Source organism: Gouania willdenowi, chromosome 6 (genome assembly GCF_900634775.1).
Source record: "Gouania willdenowi chromosome 6, fGouWil2.1, whole genome shotgun sequence".
Taxonomy (NCBI): Eukaryota; Metazoa; Chordata; class Actinopteri; order Blenniiformes; family Gobiesocidae; genus Gouania; species Gouania willdenowi.
Window position 1 is genome coordinate 58,567,862 of NC_041049.1, and position 13,170 is coordinate 58,581,031.

Genomic DNA, 13,170 nt, shown 5'->3' on the forward strand with positions numbered 1-13,170 from the left:
GACAACAGAGACCAGGTAATACTCATCAATTCCAGGGGGAGGAACACTCACGCAGAGGTTTCTCCTTAAAGTACGAACTCTCCAAACAATCTCTGGCTGTCGCTCTGGAGAAATAAACAGATTATTAGAATCATATTTGGGTCACTTATAGTTAGACAACAAAGAACAAAGGAAGTCACAGTGGAACCCACTGAGAGATCAGAGAGTCGAGCTTGTGTGTGTGTGTTAAGCTTTTCTGTCAGCCTCGGAGGTTGGTGTGCGATCGCTCCTGAACCAACGAACGTGGTGATTTGACAACTTTCACACACAGAGAGCACTGCCACGTTGTATGGAATAAAATAAATCAATTAGCATCCTATACACCAGAAAATATGGTGCTTTGACTCTGAAAAAGTAGTTTGAAGACAGATCTTTAGTCTCATGACAAGCACAGCAAGGGCTGGACGATTTTGCCTTTAAAAAGATAAAATAATCTCCGATTTTTTTTAAAGAAGAATTTGAGTTTCGATTCCATTTTTTTCTCAATGCACTTAAAAATGACTGCAGACATCAGATATATTGTCAAAAGTGCAACTTTATTGCTGTGATTGTCCTCAGGAGTTAAAATGCATAAAACAATCCCAAAATAAAAAGTAAATGATTCTCTGTCATTCAACAATTTCAAGCTTTAACCAGGTTTAAGCAAAAGTGCAACAGCAACTTCACAGTAGCTTCAATTTTCTGATTAAGAAATCAAATAACTACATATTTTATGACGTTTAACATTACAATTAAAAGAAACATTAAACATGCCTGTGGCACATATAGCCTACTCAAAGAGTAAACAAATGTAAACAAAGTGGGGGCTGGCTCACATCACGGTATGGTAACCCACAAGGACAGAACGCGAAAAAGTCCAAAAAAAACTGTTGGAAAAAAAATATATATATTTTTTTTTAAAAAAAACTCAAATTTGCTGAATAAAAATTGTTTATCTACAAATTCAATAAATCAATTAAATACATTTTTTGCACAGCACACCTTTATTATAGGATGATATGTGAACGTGTGTACCTGCGTTTTGGGTTGTACATGAAGAGCAGGTTGAGCAGTCGGTGTCCGGCCTCTGACAGCCAGGTGAACTTATTCTTCAGGTTGTTGTAGGGCTGCTTTCTCAGACTGTACTGACCAATCAGAGGGAGCTTTGAGAATCCCTGGGTCACACAAACAGAGACGAGCACAAGGTTAGAGTGTAATAAATGTTTAACGCCTGGTTCAGACAGTAAAGAGTCGACTTCAGCCACACCGGCCAGATGTTTTCATTGGGCGTCCCCAACAGCTGGACGATCAGGTCCACCTGCTGGATCTCTGAGGTTCCTGGCAGCAGAGGCTTGTGGGCCAGCAGTTCTGCTAGGATGCATCCCACCGCCCTGCAGAGCAAACACACACAGCCTTTGAATTAGAGAGGGAAGAAAAAATGGAGTTTTTTAATTTAACAGCTTCTAAAACCACATTTTCCTTTGGAAACGATGCAAAATGTATTAATCTGTTACTGTTGCTCCACAATTGTTGTCAAATACAGTGTGAATTGTAAAAATACAAACAAAACATTAGAAAGCTTTTAACAGATCATTTCACGCAATAAATAAAAATTTGGTTTAGTTTTTTTTACTATTACTTTTATTCATATTACAGGGTTATTAAAACAGCAAATGTGCACATACAAGATAAAAGGTGAAAGTAACTGATTACAAGTACTCACGTTCCTATAGTTGAGTTGCTTTCATGGGTATTTGTACATAATATATTTGTAAATCAGTAATTTTACTTGGAATTAAATACGTTTTACAGTAATTTGGTACATTTCTACACCTAACTGTTACTGAGTATTATTTTTGTTTTAAAATGATCAAGGGACATTGTGAAACTACTAAAAGTAAAATGACCAGACAACAATCAAATGCATCACATCATAGCTGACCAATCAGATTAAACGTAATGCACCAAAATGCTAAAACAGCATTGAATGCTGATTATTTTCTGTTTTACAGTTGAGAATTGTATTTATTTATTTTTGAATTGAATTCATTGGTGTTATTTTATTTTAAAAAAAAATTATACATTTTGGCAAACCCTTTATTTTATACAGATGCCTTTGTGGAAAATCAATTAATTGTACAAGATTTGGTCTCTACCCTTTTGAAGAGAGATGTTTACTGTATGCTAGGGAACCGTGGCAAGATTTATTACCAACAATAAACGGGAGGTGAAAGTAACTAGTAAGTTTTACTGAGTACTATTTCACTGAGCTACCTTTTTACTTTTACTTGAGTATTTTATGGATAATTTACTTGTACTTGAGTACAATTTCAATTAAGTAACATCACTTCTACTTGAGTAGAATATATCAGTTCTCTTTACCAATAACGTAATGAATGCACAGAGTAGTTTCTCACCACATGTCCAGGGCTGTAGTCTGGCTCTTGGTCCCTAGGAGGAGCTCTGGAGCTCTGTACCTGCAACGAGGAGCGATCGTGTTGACAGAGGTGACGGACGAGCAGAGATTACAGCCTGGGATTAGAGTTTCCACTGATGCAGCAGTCTGATCATTTTATCTGCAGGGTAAATTTACCCACAGAGCGCCTGACTACGCCTCCCCAAACATCAGCTGACGTCAGCCAGGCTGATAGTGTGGACGGTGTCAGAGAGGAACACTCACCACAGCGTCACCACCCGAGGAGTCATGGGCTGCTGAGGGATGCCGTACATCCGGGCCAGGCCGAAGTCAGCTGAGGGAGGGAGAGGGAGGGAATAAAGCACAAAAAAAACTTCAGTGTCTTTTAATTAAGGCCAATCACTGTTCAATCAGCACAGTTTAATTAAGCCAACACTATTTCATTGAATAATTCACAGGTGTCTTTAAACGCCTTAGAACTGGGGTGTCAAACTCATTGTAGTTCAGGGGCCACAGATTTTATGTGGGAAAGCAAGTTATTTTAACATTATTGTGCCCTAGTTTGCACTTCTACTAGGGCTGGGCAAAAAAAAATTGATTGAATTTGTAGATAAAAACAATTTTTATTTTGCAAATTCGAGTTAAAAATAAAATACTTTTCCACGTTCAGTCCTTGTGGGTTACCGTAGCGCGATGTGAGCCAGCCCCCTCTTTGTTTACATTTATTTACCCTTTCAGTAGGCTACATGTGTGCCACAGGCATGTTTACATTTTTTATTCGCACTATGCTAAGATGTTAAAGGAAGAGTTTTTAACTCCTGAGGACAATCACGGCAATAAAATTGCACTTTTGACAATATATCTGATGTTTGCAGTCATTTTTAAGTGCATTAGAACAAATAAATCTTCGTATACTGTACAGAAAATACTAAATATGTAAAAAAACAACAACAATATTCAAGCAATAAGTGACAGATCCTCTCACTTTAAAACACTTTGCTTTACATCGACTCTGATTTTGGCTAAAATTTACAAACTGACGAAAAATATTGAAAAAAACTACAAAAGAAGCTGATAAAAAAGCTGTTTAGCTGTGATGTCTGAGGTTAATGCTGGCAGGCTTTGAGACGCTGGGTGTTAGGGCAGGTGTAATCTGATTACTGTGGAGGGAACAGGAACAAAGTGACTACTCACCGATCTTCACGCAGCCTTTGTCTGTCATCAGCAGATTGGACACCTTCAGGTCCCTGAAACAGAGAGCGAGCTGACACCTCCACAACACATCTGTGCCTGCATTATCCAACCATCTTTGGCTTTTTTTGTTCAGTATTCAGCCCAAAATCCTGAAAATTGCACCCCTTTTAACTTTAAAAAAACAATTGTAGCATTTTTAGGGGTTTTATTTGCATGAAATTATAGATAGAAAGAATGACGTGTGATTAGAAAAATATAAGTCTGTCAATTGTTCCGTCTGTCCCCACTGACCTGTGGATGATGAAGTTGTGATGAAGATACATCAAACCTTTGAGCAGCTGAAGAATGATACACTTCACCTGAAGAAGTAAAACACCCACATTTTAAAAGCGCTCGACTCAGGAATACTTAAAGAGGGGCGGAGCTTCTACCTGAGCTTCAGAGAACGGCGTCTGCATGTTGTCCAGCAGACTGGCCAGATCCTGTTCACAGTAACTCATCACCAGGAAGAGGCTAAAGGGAACCAAGGCAGAACAGAGAGGAACTTGACACCCCCCAAAAGTGTTGACCCCACCCATGTAAAGTGGTCATTTTTAGATAATAGATATTATTTCTAATACAAAAATCTATTCAAACATTTAACTATTTAAGTTAAGTGTTTATTATGAGGCTTGTGTCAGGAACATCAGCAGTGCAGAAACAGGAAGGAAAGCATATATAATATTTTACCTGAGGTTATTACTTTTAACTGAGGGATTTCAATCAAGCATGTAAAAAAAAAAAGAAAACAAACGTGTTTGAATCCAAAAGGAAGCATGTGGAAAACTAAATGGATCGTTGCTATCAATATTGTCTCATCTAAGAAAAGAAGAGAATAATGGGAGTGGGTAGGTGGTAGGTTAGGATCAGAGTGAGTGCAGATGAGCTGAAAAAGCAGGTCAAACTAACAGCAGAATACATTTACCAGTAACCAAAAGAAAACTGAGCTCAATTATGTTTTATACCCAATATCACATCATTTTACACTTTTGTTTTGTTTCCATTTTAACATCTTTCACTGTTTAGATGACTTCACAAGCTGTTAAACTTCCTAAATCCTACCAAACATGATAAGTAGGATTAATAGTCAACTACTGTTATTAATTTTACATTTTAAATGCTTAGGATGATTTACAAAAACCTTACAGTTGCGCTGAAGTCACGCTAACATTATGTCATGAGAGCTTAGCATGTCCGTTAGCCACAATGCTCTTAGTCACCCATTTAACAGGAAAAATACAATAAAAATGTCACATGATATGGTCCCAAAACATTAATTGTGAAACCTTTAAATCACTCTCACATTTTGCACGCGTTATTGGAGATTCTTATGCAGTGATGAGTCATCAAGTAAACTCATCACCAGTTTAGCATCAGCTAAACCTGTCTTTGCATCTAAATGTGAAAAGGCACTGGTACAGTCATAATAACCTGAACTACTTGTTCACAACACATTGAAAACACACTTCAGATAAGATCTGCATTCATTTTCAGTCACAGGATAACACAATAACTAGTTTTACCGTAACGTGTAGCACGGGATTTCAAATTGGATTATGGGTGCAATTGGACATATTTGTTACATTTTGTAGACGTTTCATTTGATCAGCTATTTCCCAGGGAGGAATAGCATGTAGGGGAGACCGGGGATTGTTGTCACACGGCTAAGTTGTCACATTGCAATTATCTTGTCCACCAGAGGGCGCAACTAAAAATGTGTGACATTTTCCCAAAACATTTATGTGATGCATCTCAGTGTCATGTTGGGGCCTGATTGTAAACAAAAAGACACAGTCATCAACATCCCCCACCAGATTGGTTGTCATTATAACTCAACCTTTTCCTAAATGTCCTAAATCTAAGAACTTGGATGTATTCATAAGAAAATATTATCACATCAGGATATAAAATGATCATCTTAAACGTTTTCTAAGAAAAGCTGTCCCCTTTATAGATACCTCGAACAGAGTCAAAAAAATCTCCGGAAAAAATAATTGCGCACTTCTCATTTTCAAACTCCATCAAGGTATTGATACCCTGAAGCCACAAACCATATGTGGTTATCCTATCTTAAACGGTTTCAAAGGAAAAGCTGTTCCCTTTGAAGATACCTCGAACAAAGTAAAAAAAAAAAAAACGAAACCAGGGCAATAACTCCGTAAAAAATAATTGCGCGCTTCTCATTTTCGAACTCCATCAAGGTATTGATACCCTGAAGCCACACACCGAATTTGGTTATCCCATCTTAAACAGTTTCTGAGAAAAGTTGTCCCTTTTAACTCGGACGATCGAACGCATGCACGGACGGGAGGAGCTCAAACCTATACCCCCCTTCCACTTTCTGGCGGGGAAAATAAAGACAGTCCAATGGGTCAGATTGCTATTTCCATTTTAGAACGTGAATTCCGCCATCACAGAACATCGAGGTCCTACATCCACCGAGCGTCCTTGTGTTGAATCTGTGCAAGTGCTTCACAGCACAACGATGAACCATCACGTTTTATCATTAATCTCGTTGCTCATAAAAAGTCATCAGCGCGTGTTAAAGCCACTCTCTGTAGCTCTTACGACGCCCCAGGCTGTGAGTGAAGTGGCTTTCATGCTGCTCAGTGTGCTGTACCTCTCCAGATGGCTGCCCACCACCACCTCTTTAAGCTCCACGATGTTTGGGTGCCTCAGCCTCAGCAGGAGGGTGATCTCCCGGAGGCTGCTGATGGGGATCCCTGTGACAGACATCGCCATGGTTTATTGGTTTTTTACAGCAACGCACAACACAAGGACGTGTCATAAGTCAATTCATCAGGGAGTTAAGAGAAAGCTGAGTGTTTTAGTGATGAATGCTATCTATTCAGATACCAGTGATGCCCTTTAAAGAGACACATACAAACTTTTGTTTAAGAAACTTTATGTGAAAAAGTCTTTCTCTCACCATCTTTCTCTTTGATCATTCGAACCTTCTTAAGCGCTACAATCTCACCAGACTTTGAGTCCTTTGCTCGGTCTGCAGTGAGAAAAAAACAATTCATTACAATGGGGCAGAAAAGTATTTGGCAGCCACCGATTGTGCAAGTTAACCCATTTAAAAAGATGATAGGTCAGTAGTTTTCATCCTAGGTACACTTCAACTGTGAGATACAGAATGTGAAAAATAAAATCCAGGAACTCACATTGTATGATTTTAAAATGTATTTGTAAATTATTGCGTAAAGTAAGTATTTGGCATCTACAAACAAGCTGGAACTCTGGCATTCAGAGACCTGTTATTTCTTCTTTAGGAAGCTCCTCTGTCCTCCACTCATTACCTGCGTTAACGGCACCTTTTTGAACTCGTTATCTATATAATAGACACCTGTCCACAACTTCAAACAGTCACTCTCCAACTTTCACCATGGCCAAGGCCAGAGAGCTGTCTAAAGACACCAGGGACAAGACTGGAATCAGCCAATCTACAATAGGCAAGTAGCTTGGTGAGAAGACATCAGGGTTAGGGCTAATTACATTTTTCAGTTTCAATTACACATGTTCAATTAGAATTGCAGTGACCAGCATTTATTCCAATTAAAATTAAATTACTATTATTTTTTTTTTTATCCTAAGAAAGTCAACTACAGTTCCATTCTCAATTACAATTAATCACAGTTACTGAGCCTGAATTAAATAACCTAGTTAACCTCCCGCTTGTGTTAGCTTTCTGGTAGCATCTCAATGATAATATTTATTTCCTATCTATTGGTTACCTTCCTAAACAATGAAAATATAGGGGTTTTTTTCACATTCTGTCTCTCACAGTTGAGGTGTATCTATGATTTTAAGTGGGACAACTTGCACAATCAGTGACTTTTTTGCCCCACTGTATACATCAAGTTTTCCAATAAGTCACAATATTTCCAGCTTCACGCCTGACTCACACACAATGCCATACGTTCCCTCTCCAATTCGGTTCAGCTTCTCAAAGTCTCGGACGCTTCTGCAGCTGCCAAACTGGAAATAAAAGCAGAGAGTACATATGTTTCTCCACAGGTCAGTGACCTTCCTTCTTCCACTATGAGGCGACATCATGAAAATCAACACACTTTCTACTTGAAACAGTTTAAAATACCTATTGTAAATTGCCAAATATATTATTCTCATAGGAGTTAGAATTTTTCTTCTTCCGCAACTCCTTTTCCCTAGAACTCCTCCTAGGCTGTGCAGTCGACCTTTTACAAATGTACAGATGTATACAAAATACTGTGTAAGCACCAGGGTTGGGTTCAATTATAATTGTAATTAGGGATGTAACGATTAATCGCAAGGCAGTTAAAAATCAATTAATAGGTATCACGGTTGATATCGATTTTCTGAAAATTTAATCGCAGTACTTTTTTTAACCAGCAGTGTAGGCGGCGGGCGGAGTCTGCTAATACTTTCTTTCTGGCCACCTTCTACTCTTAAATATGTTAATAAATGATTCATTACCCCTTTAGCACCGAAAGAATATCTGTAATATTACATGAATATCTGTAAAAGTCACGTTTTTCTATTAGCTCTGTCTGCTAGCATAGCTTCTCTTCTTCACTGCAAGATATCTGCATGCCAACCGACCACTGGGTTACCAGCGCCCTCTGCTGGTCCAAACAAATATGACGTAAATCAGTGTAATCACGGTTTTTTTTTTTAAAGTCCAATTGTTAAGGAACAAAATACATTTTCAGTTGCACTTTTAAAAAGAAAAAGAACTATTATGCAGTTTTGCATTGTTTATTATAGAACCCTTCATTTTCATTTGCATTATTCCTTTATTTATTTCATTCAAAATGTATTTTTAGTTAAATTGCATTGTTTTGAATAGTTTATCAAGGAATTCTTTTGACAATGAAAAATAAAAGGAAAATAGTACAGTATTTTCTAGTTTTTTTCCCAAAAAAAAAATGTCTACAGTCCCATTTTGTAAAATAAATCGTGAGATAATCGTATCGTATCGGGATTTGAGTGAATCGTTACATCTCTAATTGTAATTGATGATTAATTACAATTTTGTCGTAATTGTCAATTAAAAGTTGCCTAATACATTGTTCTCGTTGGAGTTCTTATTTTTCTTCCGCAACTCCTTTGTCCTGGAACTCCTTCTACGCTATAAATGCATCACTAATGACACGTATGTAATCTTATAGGGGCAATGTCAAGGATTTGCAGTCGACCTTTTTTGGAGCCAAAATGTCAAGGTCAATATCAAGGTCTCGTCAAACGTCAAAAACCTAAATTTTCCATATCCCTACAAATATTTATTGTACAAGTTTGATGCTTACATGTATGAAAAGCTCATCTCTAGTGGAGTATTTTATTAAATTGGACCGAAGTTGTACGACCTACAAGTAAAAAGATTGGTAGGGGTCAAAGTTCATTATGTCACAAAAAACACTTTTTACCCTATAATCTGGCCACAAATTAAGATGTAGTGGTCAGACTGGTACCGTTGAACAACATTTCCTTTCAATGTGTGACCTAACATTAAAAAGATCAGCAGAGGTTAAAGTTAATGACTTCAATCAATCAATCTTTTATTTGTATAGCGCCAAATCATAACCAATGGTATCTCAAGACACTTTACAGTAGAGCAGTCTTAAGGACGGACTCTTCATTTTATGGATACACACATGCATATATACGTATATACACATACATATGTATCCCACACCCAACATGAATTCACAAAAACAAAACAAAAAATAGTTTTTCCCTATAACTTGCCTGCAAATTGAGATACAGTGCTCAGACTGGTAGTCTTTAAGAACTTTGCCTTTCAATGTGTGACCTTGACCTTTCCTCAAGGTCATGTTTAACGTCAAGGTCAGTCTTCTGTTTTCCAGCATTATATAACTTGCCAATTTTCAATTGCCAAATACGTATTCGCCTCGCGGACACAGGTCTTGCCTAGTTTCTATTCTCTTTGTGTTTTTCTTTGCTCAACACTGGTCAGTGGTCCATAGCAAACAGAGTTTAATGGGAACAGTTTGATAAGAGTGAGGGTGTGGGCACTGAAGGGCCTGCTGGGTACAGGCAGAGGTGAAGACGTAGTCAAGCTGAGTTAAAGGGATTCACAGCAGGAGGCTTATCACAGAGCAGTTGATTATCAAACAGGCATCTTCAGCCTCTAATAAGAACCGGCTCTCAGGGGATTTAGTCATTACCTAAATGGAAAACACTGCAGAGAGGCTATCAATCTGGGACAGCGGGTATCTCCTTTTTGTGATTCAGAAGAAAAAAAAGCTCTAATAGTAATATGCAGCAAATAATACATACAGTACTATTACCTACCATGACAACTCGTTCAGTTGAGTAATACTAATGTAATGATTATAATAACACAAAAAATTATCTATAGTCAGTCCATAACTCATGATTCACTCTGAAACCAGTCTATCAGAGTGCTCAGGGTTAGGGTCAATTACATTTTTCAGTTACAATTAAGTAATCACAATTGCTGACCCTGAAATAAATAGCCTAATAAAAGTTAACCTTCCTCTTGTGTCAGCATCTCTTACGATAACGGGTCATAAATCAGCTGTAAAATACACTAAAAACAAATCTATCAACTAATTTCTTTCCTATCTATTGGTTACCTTGTTAGGCTTCCTAATCAATGAAAATATAGGTTTTAATATTTTTGGTGTGCGCGTCTGAGTATTTTTGGTGTCAGTATACCCAGAGATTAAAAAATAATAATGAACGGTAAAATGCGGGAAAGTTTGATATGAAACATATTTTAATAATTTCAACTACATATGTATAGAACTGTAACATGGTTCCCCAGTTTTGTGTTAAATTATAATACAAATTCGATTTTTATAGAATATTTATGGCAATTACAAAGTCAATTATCAAAACTCATTTAAAATGTAATTATGATTACGACAGCAACATATATTTTTTTTAAATTACAATTCTAACTATGCAAGACCTGTATTTGCAAGGCAATTAAAAATTTCCAAATAGAATTGTTCATGTGGAAGATAAGGTGAGTGGAGGTCAAGGTCACACAGAGAGGAAATGTTGTTCAATGGTACCAGTCTGAGCACTGTATCTCAATTTGTGGCCAAGGTATAGGAAAAAAAAAAAGTATATTATTTGTGTGACTTTTTACTGGTAGGTCGAACAGCTTCGGTCTGATTATATACTTCACTTGAGATGAGCTTATCATAAATGTAAACATCAAACTTGTGCAATAACTGTCCGTAGAGATATGGAACATTTTGGGTTTTTGATGCGACCTTGACATTTGGCTCCAAAAAAGGTCGACTGCACACCCTTGACATTGCCCCTATAAGATGCTGCATTAATCGCCTGGGAGGAGTTGCGGAAGTAAAATAGGAACTCCAACGACAATATACCTGTATGTGGCAATTTTCAATTGTCAAATATAATTACGACATAATTGTAATTAATCAATTATGCGAATATAATTGAACCCAACTCTGGTGCTTACACACAATACGTTTGTATTATTGTCTGCACTGTAAAGTGTGCACTTGTATTTAATCCTTAAATAAGTCTTTTTACTTAATTGTGTTGTCTTTTCTTTGTTTTTCATTTGTAATATTTCTTGAGTCTCTGTAACAGTCATTTCCCCCTGGGATCAATAAAGTATTTCTGATTCTGAATTTAGAGAGTCCAATATACGCAATATGTTGGTAAACAAAGAGGAAATGAAAATTACAGAATTAAACACACACGCACAACTCGGCACAGAAAGGCCTAATTTGGCAACGCACAACCACTTTAACAAATGCAGTAAGTAACATCTCATCGTGCTAACAAATCTGACTTTACACCTAAAACCAAAGCTATATTTTTCACTTGTTAGCCTGAATTTTAACTGCAAACCAAATGTATTCCTGCGGGTTCTTCTTATTGATGACTTGCATAATTTAAAACGACTACATTTCCTGTGCAGAGTTTTCATTTTCTTCTGGAATCTGGCCCAAGTGTGATAAATGGCGAGAATAAGCAGGATCAGGAGGATAGAGAAGTTTTATTCTGCGTGGGTGCATTTTTATTCACTTCATGTCTTTGTTTGCATTACCAGTGATGTTTATGAAAATAGACTACAAGATAACCTTCTATAGAGGTCTGTGTTCATCTTATTTAAATAAAAGCCGGCCTGTATCTGAACCTCAGTCAGAGCCTGGCAGCTTTTCTTTCCATTGGAACAACAACCATGCACGTTTACATAGTCAAATGTCTTTGATTTATAAGCATTTCTAAACATTCTTGAAAAAAATGGATACAGATTTAACCAATGAAAGAGCTGTTGTAAAGCTCAGGTTCATAAGATGTCCAACATGATATTTACTTGACCAACACAGTCTATGTATAATGAGATATACATACTGTATATACCTATTATACAATCTAAAGAACCTTAATATCGCACCCTTTAAGTGTTTTTGGGGGTATGAAAATGAGGTAATCTTGTATAGTGGTTAATTTTTGAGCAATTGACGAAATCAATCATTTAATATGTAAATATTAAGACACATTTGCGTCTACCTAAGATTGCGCATGCGCGAAGTGAGTCCACCAGCATTGCTAACAGTACGCGCATTCAGAAGTTCATTTTAGAATAATAATTTTCCCATTTAACAAATGAGTTTAACAACACTCGTAACATCTTTAAAAACTTTTTGTTGACAGTTTTTGTATTCAGTCTTTGTTTCCATAACGTGATAATTTTAATTAAAAGCGCACAATACTGATTAAAGGCTTGATTTCATGCTGGAAATGCTGCGATTCTTATTTAAACAGCCACGGAACATTATAGCAGTATACTATAGTTGTGTTAAAGTTATTAGTTTATATATTGAGTGTATGCATTGTTACATTGGAGCGCGACATATTTAAATGACCTTAATTAGTAAATGGAGTACGGTGTGGATTCCCAGCTCAGTCTCTTACCCTGTCGCTTTGAGGGACTGTGTATGTTTTATAATCCCTGACGGACTTCAGCCTAATGGGCTCCGGCTCGTCCTCTCCCACAGACTCCATTCTGCGTCCACGGAGGACCGTGTGAGCTCAGGGAAATGGGTTCGTCACTACAAAACGGCTGCACGAACAGCCGCCATGACTTTCAGTGATTCTCCGCGCGGCAGCACCGGATGATCAACATAGGGTTTTCCGGTCGTTTCAAAATAAAACTAAATATACTGAAATGGGGAAAAATAACCATAACCAGGTTTGGGGGTCATTTATATTTTTCAGTTAAAATGACGCTTTCAATTACCCATTTTTAATTATAATTCAATAACGATTACAATGAGCAGTTTTGTTCCAATTACAAATAAATTACAATGTTTTTTTTTTTGTCCTCAGAAAATTAATTACAATATGTTCTCTATCACTAAAGTTCAATTACAATTCATCCCAATTACTGAGTCTGAAATAAATAATCTAATAAAAGTTAACCTTCCTCTTGTGTTAGCTTTCTGATAGCATCTCTTACGATAAAGGGTCCTAAATCAGCTGTA

The 13,170-nt window shown here is 37.1% G+C and overlaps 1 protein-coding gene across 1 annotated transcript in view; it reads right to left on the minus strand.

Annotated features, from left to right (window-relative positions):
* cdk10 (cyclin dependent kinase 10) overlaps positions 1-12,802 on the minus strand; it is a 13,924-nt gene extending 1,122 nt beyond the window's left edge. The window contains exons 1-12 of the mRNA XM_028448899.1: positions 12,602-12,802; positions 7,576-7,648; positions 6,597-6,668; positions 6,288-6,390; positions 4,060-4,141; positions 3,920-3,987; positions 3,629-3,681; positions 2,699-2,768; positions 2,436-2,495; positions 1,286-1,409; positions 1,054-1,193; positions 52-104 (exon numbers count right to left, since the gene is read on the minus strand). Coding sequence (XP_028304700.1) covers positions 52-104; positions 1,054-1,193; positions 1,286-1,409; positions 2,436-2,495; positions 2,699-2,768; positions 3,629-3,681; positions 3,920-3,987; positions 4,060-4,141; positions 6,288-6,390; positions 6,597-6,668; positions 7,576-7,648; positions 12,602-12,691 — 988 coding nt within the window. The 5' untranslated portion in view covers positions 12,692-12,802. The remainder of the gene's footprint in view (positions 1-51; positions 105-1,053; positions 1,194-1,285; positions 1,410-2,435; positions 2,496-2,698; positions 2,769-3,628; positions 3,682-3,919; positions 3,988-4,059; positions 4,142-6,287; positions 6,391-6,596; positions 6,669-7,575; positions 7,649-12,601) is intronic.
* Between the last annotated feature and the right edge of the window lie 368 nt (positions 12,803-13,170).